At 40.3% G+C, this 16,339-nt stretch overlaps 1 protein-coding gene across 2 annotated transcripts in view; it reads left to right on the forward strand.

The window, feature by feature from the left end:
• Positions 1-16,339, forward strand: part of ITGB5 (integrin subunit beta 5) — a 77,616-nt gene that overhangs the window by 16,679 nt on the left and 44,598 nt on the right. For both annotated transcript variants that reach the window (XM_026665446.2, XM_087950202.1), the window contains 3 exons: positions 3,331-3,535; positions 8,896-9,145; positions 15,716-15,884. In XM_026665446.2, the coding sequence (XP_026521231.1) occupies positions 3,331-3,535; positions 8,896-9,145; positions 15,716-15,884 (624 nt within the window). The remainder of the gene's footprint in view (positions 1-3,330; positions 3,536-8,895; positions 9,146-15,715; positions 15,885-16,339) is intronic.

Genomic DNA, 16,339 nt, shown 5'->3' on the forward strand with positions numbered 1-16,339 from the left:
ATGGCAATGACATGCTTTTGGGATATGTATCCCTTGAGGCTAAGATGTGAAAAAAGGAATGACATTCTAAGAAAAATAATTAAAGTAAATAAGTAATTTTAGAGCTGATTATTTTTATTATAAGACTTCCCAAAAGTCTAAATCAGAAAATTCAAGAGTAGAGATTATAAGCAGTGCTTATTGTGTTAATTTTTTTTTATACTGGAAGAGATGGAAAGGAGTACTCAGTGTTTGATGGGTGCCCTGTCTCTCTTTGTAATTTATAGATAGATGGAAAAATCAATAGAGAATGTACACTTCTAGCTCATATTATGGATTAGCTAAATTTGGTAGAGCTATTTTATTTTCATGGTTCTTCAGATTGCAAAATATTCTGCCTCTTCTGATACGAATGAAATTAAAAACACTTTGTTATTGAGCCTCAGAAAGTTTAAAATCAAAAGGCGACGTGCAGTGACCTTCAAAACTCCACCAAATCTGTACCTCCAGGGTCAGCAGGAAAATAAAGATGAGGAATTGTGTCTGTGGATGGTTCTCTTAACTACCCTTTCCTAAGCTGGCAAAATAGATATACGTCAAAATTACAGTGGGAAATTTTCAGGCAGCCTGATATTTATATATTCTTAATTAAAACATACAGTAGTTTGCACTTTTTCAAGGCTGAACTGGGCTCTGGAGAAGGCATCGCATGAAGGTGTGTTGCACAATGACTCAGTTACCCATCTAACTGTATTTTTAGACTACCAGACTTCAAATGATCCCGGGCAGTGCATTATACAGAAAACATAAAACAATACCCAAGGACAATAAAATCAAAATAAGATAGCTAAAGAAAATACAGCTAGCACAAAAAGCAATAAGCAGCCAGAACTAAGCAAGAGTGACCATCAGTCACAAATTCTACCTGCTGCTTATGATCCATCTAGGACAGAGATGTCATGAATCTAGGACAGGGACGTCAAATTCAAGGCCTGGGGGCCGGAACTGGCCCACGGGGTGCTTGGATCTAGTCCACGGGGCTGTCCTGGAAATAGCGAAGGACCAGCCCGCAGTGCCTCTGCCAGCAAAAACGGAGCTCGTGAGGGTCGTGGGCAGCCCTCGCAAGCTCCGTTTTCTCTGGCAGGGAGTTACAGGAGGCCATCCCAGCTGAAAATGGAGCTTGGGAACCCGTTTTCACTGGCAGAGTGCTTGGGTCATCACAGGTGCCCACCCCAACACCAGTGATGTCATGCTGGCCATGCCCACCCCGGTCACCCAAGGTCAAACACAACCCTGATGAAATTTCTCAATGAAATTGAGTTTGATACCTCTGATCTAGGAAACCCCCAATCCCCGCTCTTTCAGAGGAAATGGCACTTCATCCAATAGGTAGCACCAGAGCAGAAAGAGAGCCATTCTGCAGAAAATGGCATTTCATCTTGCTGAGGTTCATTTTCAGATGGTTCATCCTATCCATGCCTCAGCAAAACACCAAACCAAGATGTCTACAGCGTCATTGTCTGAACTCAGGGTAGAATTCCCAAAGGTGCTTTTTCAAAGGGCAACTGGGACTGTTTTGCTTCATCTGCTATTTTAACAAGGTGATTATTAGGTGTGTGAGGATTATATGTCATGCTAAATATGATCAGATAACAACTAGAGCTTTGCAGCACTTCAGAACTGATTCCAGAGTTTAGCATGACCTCCGCCAAAATCACAGCTGGTTTAAAGAGCTGCAGAGAGATGCTTCTGTTGCACTCCTGCTTACTTTAAACCACCTGTTTGGGATGGAATCCAAAGTGCTGTAGAACTCCAATATGCCTATGGAGATTCTCAGTCTCAACTGGACTGGACTGGAGAAGCTTCTTGATTGAGAAACGAAAGGTCTTCAAAGAAAAACAAAGGAAGTCCAGTTGCCTCTTGAAAAAGCACCTTTGGGACAACCATGACCTGGATGACTTAAAATCTCCATAGACATTAGGGTGGAATGTACAGCTGAGCATTTTTAGAATACTGATGATATCACCTTAACTAATGGACATCATCTTCCAGGGCATTTACATAGAAATGAATCCTATTGGCCTTGTAAGTTAGAATACAGCAGATCATCCCCTTCTCCCCATCGGTTGGTCCTACTTATTAAAGAATGAGCCAATGATGCATAATACTTCAGATTCTAATGAAGGACAGTGTTCCCTAGTATGGTTGCTGTCCACCTGCAGGTTTGAACCATGCCTCTCTTAGCTCCTTCAAGTTTCTATGATGAATGTGAGAAACTGAAACTAGACAATAGTCAATGCTTCACTGGGAAGCATTCTCTGGCTCACTTTTCTCTGGCTCTGAAGAACTCAGTGGAGTGCCTTCCCAAGCCATCCTTGAATCCAGGGATTTGATAACTATAGAGTATAAAGACCATTATCTTGAGAGATTTATTTGTATTTGGAGTCCTGGTGGTACAGTGTTTAAAGTGTGGTGTTGCAGGCAAACTCTGCCCACAGTCTGGATTTCTACCCTGACAGGGCTCAAGATTGACTCAGCCTTCCATCCAAAGTGTCTTTTTTCTCTTACTAGTAGGGTCTTGTTGGCTTCTCTTGGCCTTTCTCTCCCAAAAAGCAATCTCACATTTGTGGATTGCGATTTGGGTTCTCCTGTTTTTGTGCCAGAAACTTACCTAATGATTTATATGCATAAAATACTGTTGAGGAAAGTGCATAGTTCTTTTTTGTTGTTGTTCCAGATGAAGTAGGTGATGGGGGAAGATACCAAGAGATAGTAAGGACAAGGACACGCGAAAGGATTAAAAAGGATTAAAAACAACTCAATTCATTTTTCACTGTATTCTTTCATGAGTCTTTTATTTATATTCTGAACTGTTTTTCTTCCTAGTTGCTCTTTAATCCCACCCTGTCCCAATGAGCTGTGGTGGCACAGTGGTTAAAATGCAGTATTGCAGACTAATTCTGCCAACTGCCAGCAGTTTGATTCTGACTGGCTCATGGTTGACTCAGCCTTCCATCCTTCTGAGGTCAGTAAAATGAGGAGCCAGATTGTTGGGGGCAATATGCTGACTTTGTAAACTGCCGAGAGAGTGCTGTAAAGCAATATGAAGCAATATATAAGTCTAAGAGCTATTGCTATTGCAATCCCCAACCAAGCTAGTCACTGTATTTCGCTCTGATCTGTAAGGTGAATAGGGAATATGTTGAAAAGATTCCTGATATGATCCCCTTGTAAAACAATCACACTGAAATATGCAAGAAAGAAACAACTTCCTTGCTAACTCTCCTTTGCATTAAGATAGTCCTTGGGCAAACGGATGTACATTTTCTCCATTCTTCTCTTCTCTTACAGGAATTTGGCAACAAAAAATCCATCACTTCAAGGTGTGACTTCATTGAGAATCTCATCGCCAATGGTTGTGCAGGGCATTTTGAGAGTACAAAAAGCAGTGTTAATATAGTAAAAAACCTTCCACTGAGCAGCAAGAGCTCTACTGGGACTAATCCTGATGTGATCCAAATAATGCCTCAAAAGATCTCCCTGAATCTGCGGCCCGGTGAGTGTTACTGGGTGTTTCTCATCCTTTAGTTTAAGTTTAGACTAGGAGTTAAAGTTTAGCAACATCTGGAAGCCCAGGTTCTCCACTCTTTTGAGATGAGGGAAGAATGTCAGGCAGTTTGGCATTAAGTGAGCAAATTCTGCCTTGCATGTGCTCCTCATTCTTGTTCTAGTGACATAGTCTAGTGCTGGTATTCGGCAAGCCCAGTTTGTGTTTTAATTCTGAAGCTTCCAGTGAAGGATTCTCAGTTAGGATCCAGTTGGTGCCCCAAAACGGGAGATGCTGCAAAATGGCCATAAATACAGCCATGTTGCTGAGCGCCCCATGTTTCATCATGTGACTGTGGGGTGCTGTGTGACCGTCAGAACTTCAAATCTGGGTCCCAAGTAGTCCCAAGATGGGTCTATTGTAACTTTGAATGGTTGCTAAATGACCAGTCATAAGTTGAATACCTGTATTGGCTTTCCAACCATTGTGGAGCAAATTGATAATATTTGCATAGCTAAAAAGATCCAATCCAAGTTAGGCCAATTAATTTAAATTTCTTGTAAGCCACTGTAAAGACAGAGTTGTCTTGACAAATTTCCTCACTCCAAGCTTATTTTCTGGCAGACCACCAGTAGACAGCATACAAATCTCTGTCATAAATAACTAAATAAATGAATAGAGACTATGGTGAGACAACTGTTTTATAGTGTTATTAAACTTGCTTTTTGAACTTTGAATACGTGAGATCAAAATTTGAAGAAACCTACAGTTCATAAACTCATTCACTTCCAGAAATTGTGGATTCCCACCCTCCAATCATGAGAAATATCTCCCCCTTCCCTGTACTGCTCCAAAGAACAAAAGTGTTTTGATTGTTTTGCGATAATGAACCGTGAAGTTCTGATCTAGAAACTAGAGACCTCCCTGTTATTAGTTGTCTGCCAAGGTGGAAATTAGAATACAAAAGTTGGAGATTTTACTGTGGAATTAATTTGCAGAAAAGAGACCCCTTGGGTTGATTTTTCAACACTGGCCTAAAGATATTTGCCCTTCCATTTTCATACTTTCTCAAAAGCACTTTGTAATGTAGTGAAAGGTCAAAATAAAATTTGAATTCATTGAACAGTTTTGTACGGAATGCTTGTTGCAGAACAATTCAATCAAATGAGAGACAGAATAGGTTTTTTTTTTCCTGCCTTACATTCCTCTCTTTTTGCAACTAAGCATGTGTTAAGGGATGAGCCATTTGTTACTTTTCTAGTTCAAGTTCATAAGATGCCCCTCTGTGCGTATCTATCAAGAACTTTAACAGGGTTAAACCTAGCATAAACTCACAAAGCCCTTTGAGGTTTTTTTTTTCTCTTTCGCACTACAAGTATAAATGCCTTGGATTTTCACATCAATACAATAATTTTATATCAGGCTTTAAAAAGCTTTCTGGGCAGTGGTAGGCAATTTTATCTTTCATGCATTTATTCATAGCTCTATTAATAAAGATAGCGTTTTAACTCTTTCAGCTCCAACTCTATCAAGGGTGGGCAATGTGAAGGCCTCCGGATATTGCTGGATTGCAACCCCCATCAGCCTTCACTAGTAGCCAAACAGTTCAGAGTCAAGGGGAGCTTATCTTTCCATTAAATCTGGAAGGACATCCTTTGCCCACCTTTGCAATAGATGAAAAAAAAAATACAGGTAGTCATCAATTTACAATTTAACGACTGTTTGAAATTACAACTGCACTGAATAAAGTAACTCATGATTGCTTTTCACACATAAGACCAGGGGTGGGATTCTACCAGTTTGCACCTATTCGCTAGAACCAGTTGTTAACATTCTAAGCAGTTCGGAGAACCAGTTGTTAGAAGAAATTACTGGCCTAATCCTGTAAGGAAGGCAGGAAGGAAACATTCTGGTGTTGCTTACAGAAACTGCCTCTCCGTCAACCCTTATTACATTCTTGGCAGGACTAGACTTCAGGAACGTCTCTGGAGTTTTTTTCCCCTCCTTTGCTGGTACTTTGCTTGTGTGGAGTGACCATTCAAAGTTACAATGGCAATGAAAAAAGTGACTTATGACCATTTTTCACAATTACGACTGTTGCGGCATCCCCACAGTCATGAGAGGCCAGGCGAGGAGATGCGTGCCTCGATGTGAGTGATATTGAGTTGGCCACGTCCAGCCAATAACGTGACCACCAAGCCATGTCCACTCAATCACATGACCACCAAGCCATGCCCACCACCTAAGCCACGCCCACAGAACCGATTGTTAAAAATTTGAATCCCACCCCTGCATAAGACTATTGCAACATCTTCATGGTCATGTGGTCAAAATTTGGACGCTTGGCAACTGGCATGTATTTATGCCAGTTTATGTGAATGTGATCACTTCCTGCAACCTTCTGACAAGCAAACTCAACTCAACAGCCGTTTTACTAACAACTGCAGTGATTCAGCTTAACAGCTGTGGCAAGAAAGGTCGTAAACTGAGGGAAAACTCACTTAACAACTGTCTTGCTTGGCAACAGGAATTTTGGGCTCAATTGCGGTCATACATCAAGGATTATCTGTAAACTGCTTTTTCACATGTAACATCCTTATGCATTTATACCAAACTGAATCTCAGAAACCCATCGAATGGCAGGAACTTCCCCAAGATTTTAGCTGAGTTCTTTTGCAGCCATTTAGTAAAAAAACCTATTACATTAGAGGTGACTAGTTTATGTCATCTCATTTGTCTAAATTTGTACATTCCAGAACTATACTTCTGAATTATGGTTACATGTTTTTCAAAAATTATAAGTTGTTATGATCAGTTATTTTTCCCTGTTCATCATCTGAATAAGGATGCTTCTAAAGAAGATGTGACAACAAAAGGGTTCATAATATACACGTAAAATAGTCAAGCTAGATTTAAAACCATATTTTATAGCTCTCTATTAATTAATAGGGATTCACATTTGATTCACAGTGAATTGGCCCAATTGGAATCAGCCTCTGCGTGACGCATGCTGATTTTCCTGGAGAATGCATTTGCAAAGACAAAATAATTGTCCAACGGGAACAAATTCACGGAGCCAAATGGGAGAAAACAGCTTTTTTGTTCAGCTGAACTCCCTGTCACATCAATCATTTCAGCTCCCTGATTCTTTAGGCAGCAAGTGAAATTCTTATACGGGCAGAATTAGAGGATTACGTTCCTAGCAGAGAACCCAGTGGAATCAAAATAGCTTTAAAAGCAGAAGTCGCAAAATGTGGAATTTAGGGAAAGTATAGCTACAGAAACACTTCACGTTCTGCGCCCACCTAAATCTTGCAGTGACTAATTTGCTGCTTGTGCTAATGAGAAACCGTGATCAAACCTTACACTGGCTTATGGAAAACTAAGTGCATTCATAAGGAAACATCACTTCAACCCTAAAGTAACCCCTATTTCCCCTGACCTTATAACCTTCTTCTTTGCGGTTCTCTCCTTCCTTTCCTTGACCTTCTTTATCCGTTCCTTCTATGAATGCTTCACCCATATCTTTTCTTTAGTCCCATTCCTTCTGTTTTCTCCTTCCCTTTCAAACCCTGTCCGTAGAACCTTAGTTGGCCCTAGTTACTGGACTAACAATTCCACAATTATTTTAAAATTAAACATTTTGTGGTCTTTTTCTCTTTCTCTCCCATCCTCACCTTTCTTCCAGTGTCATCATTAACTGGAAATATGTATGCATGGAAGAAACACTTTGTATCCTGCTGTCTTAACTGTGCATGGTATAACTGAAATATTTCCGTCGTTTTGAATCTTATTTACAAAAGCTTTGCATACTTTAAGGAGAGAACAGTTCTGCTAGAGCTATCAGAGATGGCTTTAGTTATGGAATTGCTTTTCCTGTTTTGTTTGTTTTATTTTGTTTTGTCTGGGAGGGCCTTGAAACTCCATAACTATTGATTAATGGAAAATTCTGAAAAAATGTCATCCCATATACATGAAAGCTCTTTGTCCTGGTTTCTGAACAGAAGGAGGATTACAGTTGTAAACACCATAATCTCAGAGTTACATGCTTGGTTGTGCAGCTGTTACTTAGACAAAATTATTTTTTACTGTTACATCTTTATTCCTGGGCTTTATAATACAAGCTGCAATAGGATGGAACTGAAGTTTCCAGGCCAAGTTCCCGTTAAGAAACAGCTCTTAATATAAGTCATATTTTACAAAGCCAGCAGAATATGCATTACAGTGTAAGGATGTTGACTTACGCCTTACTATTCTGAATAACACTCCCACCCCCGAAATAGATGACTAATTAGGCTGTGGGTGTGGATGGGAATTGTTTGCTTTTGAAAATGCTTTTGATTTAGGAGGAGTTCATAGTCTTATTTGGGGCAAGGGGTAATTTTGGCCTTTCAGTGGCATCCTGGGATAGAAAATATTATCAGGGATGGATATGAATTCAGTTTTAAAGTAAGTTTAGTGGTCAGTGTCTCTGTAATTTTTTTCATTTGATTATACTAAAAATTGCAATTCAGCAGCAAAATTCATGTCTTAGGGAGTTGTCTGCTGTCTTAAATCCCAGGCTGTATTGTTGCATTAAAGTTTTACTCAAGTATGGTCTTTAACATGACTAATACATATTGTTATGTTGATATAATTCCCCATCCACCGGTTTGAACCTTTGGACAAGGCCATTGCAAAGCAAACTTCAGTTATCCTCAGTTATTTCCCTTCCTGGTCCATAACACACCCATCAGTTGGAGCAGCCCTAATGTATTTATATATAATCTCTGCCCTCAGCCTCCATATAGAGAGTCTGAACATTTGTCAGAAAGAGGCCTTTGTGTGTATCTTTATTCAATCAGTGATAGCAAAGGAGTAGAGGCTTCTCTGTGAACATCTTCCCGGAGAGGTTGGTGCTCTCTGCATATAAATGTGTAGGAGACTGGCTGCATTTTAACATGCTATCATTCCAGAGGATTGTCACCGCTTCCTTATCTGTGTGAACCTTAGATAAAGAATTGCTGCCTAGGTCTACCACAGCACAGCTGCAGAAGTGCTCAGCAACAATGCATGAGGAATGTCTTCTGTCTTTCATTCTTTATTCTGATTTTCCCACCATTTGAAAGTTGCCCTTTTGGCAGCCTTAACTGGAGGAATGACTTACATGAGATTCATATAAAAGAAAGAATGTGGTCGAGACTTTAGCCATGTCCCTGCTGCAACAGGAAACTTTGTGCAGAAGTGTTCATATTTTAGCCAGGGCACTGTGGCTATTTCTGGCCATGGGGAAGCTAAGAGGATGTTTTAAGGGCTGCGCCCAAACCGAATCCCAAATAAAACCTGTTCCTTTTGCTTATTAACTTGCCAATGATCTGCTGCCTCCACAGGTGACCCAGCCTCTTTCCACGTGCAGGTTCGACAGGTAGAGGATTATCCCGTAGATCTGTACTATCTGATGGATCTTTCCCTCTCCATGAAGGATGATCTGGACACCATTCGGAACTTGGGAACTAAGCTAGCTGAAGAAATGGGAAAGCTCACCAGCAATTTCCGGCTTGGTTTTGGGTCTTTTGTAGACAAGAACATTTCTCCCTTCTCCTACACGGCCCCAAGATACCAGAATAACCCCTGCACTGGGTAAGCAACAGCCTTGGGGTTGTTTTCACAAGAAATGCCAAATATATGTATCCCATTGAGCAACAGCTGGTCAACTTTGTTCATCGGTATTCAAAATTGTTTCCAAGTAAGCATAACACATAAATATTTGTGGTAATTCTAGGATTTTTTTTTTTCCATTCAGAATATTGATATTGGCATTAATATTTTTTTTCTTTCCCGGACTGAGCTCACTTTTTAAAATTACATTAATGTAAATAAATGTCGGGGAGTGGAAATCAGATCCATAGTGTTCTTAAAAATGTTATTTTGCTGTGCTCTTATATAGATCCATGGGAAGGAAAGGATGGATCTTTGGAACCTGGCCAGTTAAATATTTCTAATGAGATCATTTGCTTGAAACCTGGAAGAGAAAATAACTCTTAAAAACTGTATGGGATACTAACAGGGATCTATATTTCTGTATGAATTATGTATGCATAGATTCTATTTGAATCTCAATTTCTATATGAATTGATTTCTAATTATGGAACAAATCTTTTTTGGAAATCATGTGGGGTTTTTAAAAAAATATATAGATACTTGACTTACAATCATTCAAAGGTACAACAGCACTGAAAAAAGTGACTTATGATCATTTTTCACATGACCATTGCAGCGTTCCTATGGTCACATGATCACAATCCAGATGTTTGGCCATTGATATGTATTTGTGACAGTTGTAGTATCCTGGGGTCATGTGATCACATTTTGCAACTTGCTGACAAAGTCAGTGGAGAAGCCAGATTCACTTGACAACTGTGTTACTAACTTAACTAACTTAACAACTGCAGTGATTATGAAAGGTCATAAAATGGGGCAAAACTTACTGAACAACTGTCTTGTTTAGCAATGGAAATTTTGAATTCAATTTTGGTTGTAAGTTGAAGACTATGTCACATATCTCCTAGGTCCTTTGATCCGTGAACACTAGTATTCTAATATTAGTGGGACAACAGGCAAAGCTGTTGATATTAAAGGAAGATTACTATAAGGACATGCAAAATTGGTCACATCCTCCAAACTGCTGTCACTCATCTTGCTTTTGTATAACAGAATTATGCCTCATGTCTCTACCAGTACCTTATGTACTCCATTATTGTCTTCGATGAAGACATTGGCCAAACCCATTGGTGGAAGGATACCTTCTTATAGATATGTCCACAATACCTTACTTTTGCTGTTAATTACTTAATGTCTATTCATTTATTTTGCAAACCTATCATTTATCTACTCCACATTCAAAACTGAATTTCTACAGCAGTGTTGGTTCTGAAGAAGGAAATGTTTGAGAAGAAAAAGAAAAATAACCCTGAATTCATCAACTTAAACAGAAATGGTTCACTAAGATGTCTGTATGTCTTTTTAATGTAATCTTTAAAATTGTAGCTCTCTCTCTTTAAAGATTCATTATATGTCTCTTTAAAGATTCTTATATCATCGGCAGGAAATAGTTGCTTTCAGAATCTGCAGCCAGTTAAGAAATAATTTCTCAGTCCTGCAATGTAAGCTTAGTATATTCGAAAAGATTTATACTTAAGAAAGCATGTTTAAGACTTCAACATTAGTTGTAGGCCCATGAATCAGTTCTGCTGCATTTTTGAAGCATTCACTTGCCAGGGACTCTTACTATTTATAACAAAGAGGTTTTATCCACTTTTAAATAAGGTTGGGCATAAGGGACACTGCCTCATTGCTGACATTAAATGGGCAACAAATGAATACTTGGCTCTAGAAATAAAGCTTTTCACACGGAAGATTGCTTTGTGTCACTCAAATCAGTAGTTATTAAGTACTGCTCATCCTCTTTGAACTCTGATGCACACAGCTATAGGGGAAACCAGATGATACAATTTCTTTGAGTCAGCATCATTGAAGAGCAATACAGTATGCCTGTTTGTTTTCCTTGCTCTTAGGGAATCTTCTGTCAAATCTAAAATAATCTGAAACAGTAGCAGAACACCATAGAATTTTAGGGGCTGAAATAAATTTCTAAGATGATCTGCTCTGAGATTAAAAACCTTTGCATTTTAAAGTCAAATAACAATTCCACCCAATAAACAGAATTGACAACACCAAAATAATAAATAGAAAACATGTGAAACTATAGTATGTATCTCCCAGATTCCAACCTTCCCTTATGAGAATGTTTCTCAGCCGTGGCAACTTGAAGATGTATGGACTTCAAATCCCAGAATTCCCCAGCCAACTGGGTGGGAAATTCTGGGAGTTGAAGTCCACACATCTCCCATGTTGCCAAGGTTGCGAAACACTGTCTTATGATATTCTCTCCTCCTGTGCCAGATGGAACAACCTAATACTTTAGTTTGCAAATTGAAAGTTCAATAAAAGCCTACCTGGGATCTGTTTCTACAGTGGCTAGCCAGCTCTTAAAAAAAGAAAAAAGTCAGAAAGCCATGAACTCATCAAAACAACATGCAATGTATTTCTTTGAACAATGTGTTTTGGTGTACTTTAATAACAATAGCACCCTTAGCAGTCTGTAGGAGATCACAATTAATCCTGGTGTTTTGACTGGAGCCCTCTGTCATAATTCAAGGCATGACTGGCCCTACCCATGGATGACCCTTGCCTTAAGTAACAGGTATTGAGCGTGGTGAAATTATTCCTCCTTGTTCTAGTGTTTAGTTGCCTGGGAAGTATTCTGTCTCTTGTTCTGAAATGTCTTCCATGATTTCATGTATCACTTTCTACCTCTGTTTTTGATAGGTGCAAAGAAAGATTTCTTGCTTTACCTGGAGCTTTAAATGTCTTGGGTTAAATCAGTGTCAAACTCATGGCCTGCAGGCCGAATACGGCCTGTGGGGTACTTAGATCTGGCCCATGGGGCCACCTTGGAAACAGCCGCTGCCAGTGAACGCAAAGCTCAGGAAGGGCACACACAGCCCTCAGGGCTCCGTTTTGGCTGTGATGGCCTCCTGCAGCCCTCTGTCAGTGAAAATGGATCTCGGGGAGCTGCGTTGGACCCCCCAAGCTCCGTTTCATTGGCGGAGGGCTAGCAAAACAAACTAAAAACAAAACAAAAGAAGAAATGTTTCCCCCTTTGCATTTGAGCATTCAAGAATGGACAGGAAAGGAAAAAGGGAAAGAGAAAAGACAAAGACAAAGAAGGGAAGATGGGAAGAAAGCAAGGAAGGAAAAGTAAGGAAAAAGAGGGGAAGGAAGAAGAAAGGAGGACGAAGAAGGAAGGAAAAAGAAGGGAGGGAGGGAAGGAAGGAGATTATAACGAGAGTGTGGGCGGGTCTGAGGGAAGTCTTACCTTAGCACTTGGCCACCACAGGTGACCCCAACATGAGAGATGTCGAGCTGGCCATGCCTCCCCCCAAGGTCAGACACAACCCTGATGCAACCCTGATTCAATGAAATCGAATTTTACATCCCTGGGTTAGATTAGCTGGAAGAAAAAAAATCAATGTTTTGTGTTATCTCCTACAATGCATCATGAGAAGTAATGCTCGAACAAATGTTTTAAAAGACTGAGGGGTCCATGTGACTCTGATGTGACTCTATATGCTTGGGTGGGTGGGGACTGGCATCTAGCATGCTTTGAAAAGCAAGTCACTGTTTCCTTATGGTGAAATCTTGCTTAACTGGCTGAATCAGCACCTTCATATTATATTATTAGTTCAGCACTCAAACGGGTTCTGTATTGCTTAGAGTTGCCAGCTTTTCTTATGCAGATTCTGTGCTAAGATTCAGAATTACAGTCTTCTGGAATGTCTGAGGACTCCTGTGCCTACTTGTAAGAGAAAGGAAGATTAATGCAAAAAAATATTTTTTTCATTTTTCATTTTTTTTAAACCATCATTATTTTTTGGTTTTGTTTTCCAAATGGAAAACTAGGTTCACTCATACTACTATTAGTAGACCTCAGCATTTCAAATTGTAAAGCTTTATGTAAAAGAAGATGACTCAAACATTGCTTTCTGTAATGATCCGGCTAATGATCCTGAACCTTGTAATCTATTCACAACATTTATATTATTCTGATCATCACAAAGAAGGAAGGTTGGAATCTTGTTAGCAAATACATTGTGAGCATACATAAAAAGCAAGCTATTTTCATTGGATATATTGCATTCATATAGAGGCTGGGGACAGTAATTCATATAAGATTTCAAAAGACAAGTTCATTTAATTTTATTCACTGAAATGCTGCATCAATCTTCTGGGCCTATTTAGGTTGAAGTTTTTGTTCCGAGTAATTATTTAATTCAATAGTCAATCACACTATTCCTCATATAGCATTAGAAACTGTTAAATTCCTAAGCTAGATTTTTAATATCTGTTGTTGTTGTTAATATGGTTCCTTTGCCAGCTGGGATGATCTAAGATATTTCATCCCTGAACTCTGTCAGAATCCGTCTATATCCACAAGTGAGGCAGGACGTTTGGGAACATACACAATCGGATGACCACAGCTCCATCCTCTGATGGAGACAGGAACAATGTGGTTCTTTTAAAAATAAAGGACGGTGTTCTCATTCTCTGCGGCTGCCTCTAACTAAAGTAGACTTCTGCAAAAAGCTGCAGGAAGTTGAGATTAACAAAATAGAGGAACTTTTCTTTTGTGAAATTACTATTTTGGTAGGAATGGGTAACCGGTCTAGCCATAAAATGGTGTTAAAATTTCTTTCTTTTTTTCTAGGTGTTGCTAGCTCTGTCTGATTGCTTTTTTAGTTTTGGAGAATATTGTTTCATTTTAGGGGTTCTCTTTGCATGAGTTATTTTATCTTTAGAAACGTCCTCATGTACTGAAGTTCTCATCCATCCGTAATGTTGAACAATTCTCAAAATGATTCTGCTCCCCATGAGTCAGAATCTGTATTGTTTAAAAGACTAAGATATACACTGCTCAAAAAAATAAAGGGAACACAAAAATAAGACATCCTAGATCTGAATGAATGAAATATTCTTATGAAATACTTTGTTCATTACATAGTTGAATGTGCTGTCAACAAAATCACACAAAATTTATCAATAGAAATCAAATTTAGCAACTCATGGAGGTCTGGATTTGGAGTTACACTCAAAATTAAAGTGGAAAAAAAACACTACAGGCTGATCCAACTCTGATGTAATGTCCTTAAAACAAGTCAAAATGAGGCTCAGTAGTGTGTGTGGCCTCCACGTGCCTGTATGACCTCCCTACAATGCCTGGGCATGCTCCTGATGAGGTGGCGGATGGTCTCCTGAGGGATCTCCTCCCACACCTGGACTAAAGGATCCCCCAACTCCTGGACAGTCTGTGGTGCAACGTGGCATTGGTGGATGGAGCGAGACATGATGTCTCAGATGTGCTCAATTGGATTCAGGTCTGGGGAACGGGCGGGCCAGTCCACAGCATCAATGCCTTCGTCTTGCAGGAACTGCTGACACACTCCAGCCACATGAGGTCTAGCATTGTCTTGCATTAGGAGGAACCCAGGGCCAACCGCACCAGCATATGGTCTCACAAGGGGTCTGAGGATCTCATCTTGGTACCTAATGGCAGTCAGGCTACCTCTGGCGAGCACATGGAGGGCTGTGCAGCCCCCTAAAGAAATGCCACCCCGCACCATTACTGACCCACTGCCAAACCGGTCATGCTGGAGGATGTTGCAGGCAGCAGAACGTTCTCCATGGCGTCTCCAGACCCTGTCATGTCTGTCACATGTGTTCAGTGTGAACCTGCTTTCATCTGTGAAGAGCACAGGGTGCCAGTGGCGAATTTGCCAATCTTGGTGTTCTCTGGCAAATGCCAAACGTCCTGCACAGTGCTGGGCTGTAAGCACAACCCCCACCTGTGGACCTCGGGCCCTCATACCACCCTCATGGAGTCTGTTTCTGACCGTTTGAGCAGGCACATGCACATTTGTGGCCCACTGGAGGTCATTTTGCAGGGCTCTGGCAGTGCTCCTCCTGTCCGTCCTTGCACAAAGGCGGAGGTAGTGGTCCTGATGCTGGGTTGTTGCCCTCCTACAGCCTCCTCCACATCTCCTGATGTACTGGCCTGTCTCCTGGTAGTGCCTCCATGCTCTAGACACTATGCTGAAAGACACAGCAAACCTTCTTGCCACAGCTCACATTGATGTGCCATCCTGGATGAGCTGCACTACCTGAGCCACTTGTGTGGGTTGTAGACTCCGTCTCATGCTACCACTAGAGTGAAAGCACCGCCAGCATTCAAAAGTGACCAAACCATCAGCCAGAAAGCATAGGAATTGAGAAGTGGTCTGTGGTCACCACCTGCAGAACCACTCCTTTATTGGGGATGTCTTGCCTATGCTTTCCACCTGTTGTCTATTCCATTTGCACAACAGCATGTGAAATTGATTGTCAATCAGTGTTGCTACCTAAGTAGACAGTTTGATTTCACATAAATGTGATTGACTTAGAGTTACATTGTGTTGTTTAAGTGTTCCCTTTATTTTTTTGAGCAGTGTATTTAATTTTTCTGTTTTTCAGCAGCTTTGATGAGGGATGTATTAGATGTGATGATGTTTTTGTACTAACATCAAAAACAATGTGTATGCTTTCTTTCCTTTTTAGATATAAGTTATTCCCAAATTGTGTACCATCCTTTGGGTTCCGCCATCTTTTATCCCTCACGGATGAAATAGATAGATTCAATGAAGAAGTTCAGAAACAGAAGGTTTCCCGCAACAGAGATGCTCCAGAGGGTGGCTTAGATGCAATCTTGCAAGCTGCTGTGTGCGAAGTAAGTAGTTTAGGCCTCTGTGGGAATAATAATTGAATGCAATTTTGCATGGCATGCTGATTGCCAGCACTATTAGCAATGGAAAATGATACATGGAGATGGTTTTGTTTTAGAAATTGGTGCAAGAATTCTTATTATATTTGTGTTACGGTATAAGTACATCTTAATAAGGGATAGATGCACTAGGTTGCTTTCCATGTCATTTTGGTTGTACAGTATGAGGAAATATCTTTTTCCCTCTGTATTGCTGGTTTCCCTTCTACATAAATATCTATCGCTATTTGAAATACAATTGTTTTTACCCATCCCATCTTGCAGGAGGGACATGCTCCAAGTGCTGTCAGCTAAGGAGTGATGGCTGGCAGGGCCCGGGAGAAGGAATTTTTCTGCCACATCACCCACCATATGGAAGATAATTCCATCTGGGATTAGGGTAGACCCAACTCTATTGGCCT

This window comes from Notechis scutatus, chromosome 1 (assembly GCF_049901735.1).
Source record: "Notechis scutatus isolate UNSWTSFEM ecotype Mainland chromosome 1, rNotScu1.2, whole genome shotgun sequence".
NCBI classification, from domain to species: domain Eukaryota; kingdom Metazoa; phylum Chordata; class Lepidosauria; order Squamata; family Elapidae; genus Notechis; species Notechis scutatus.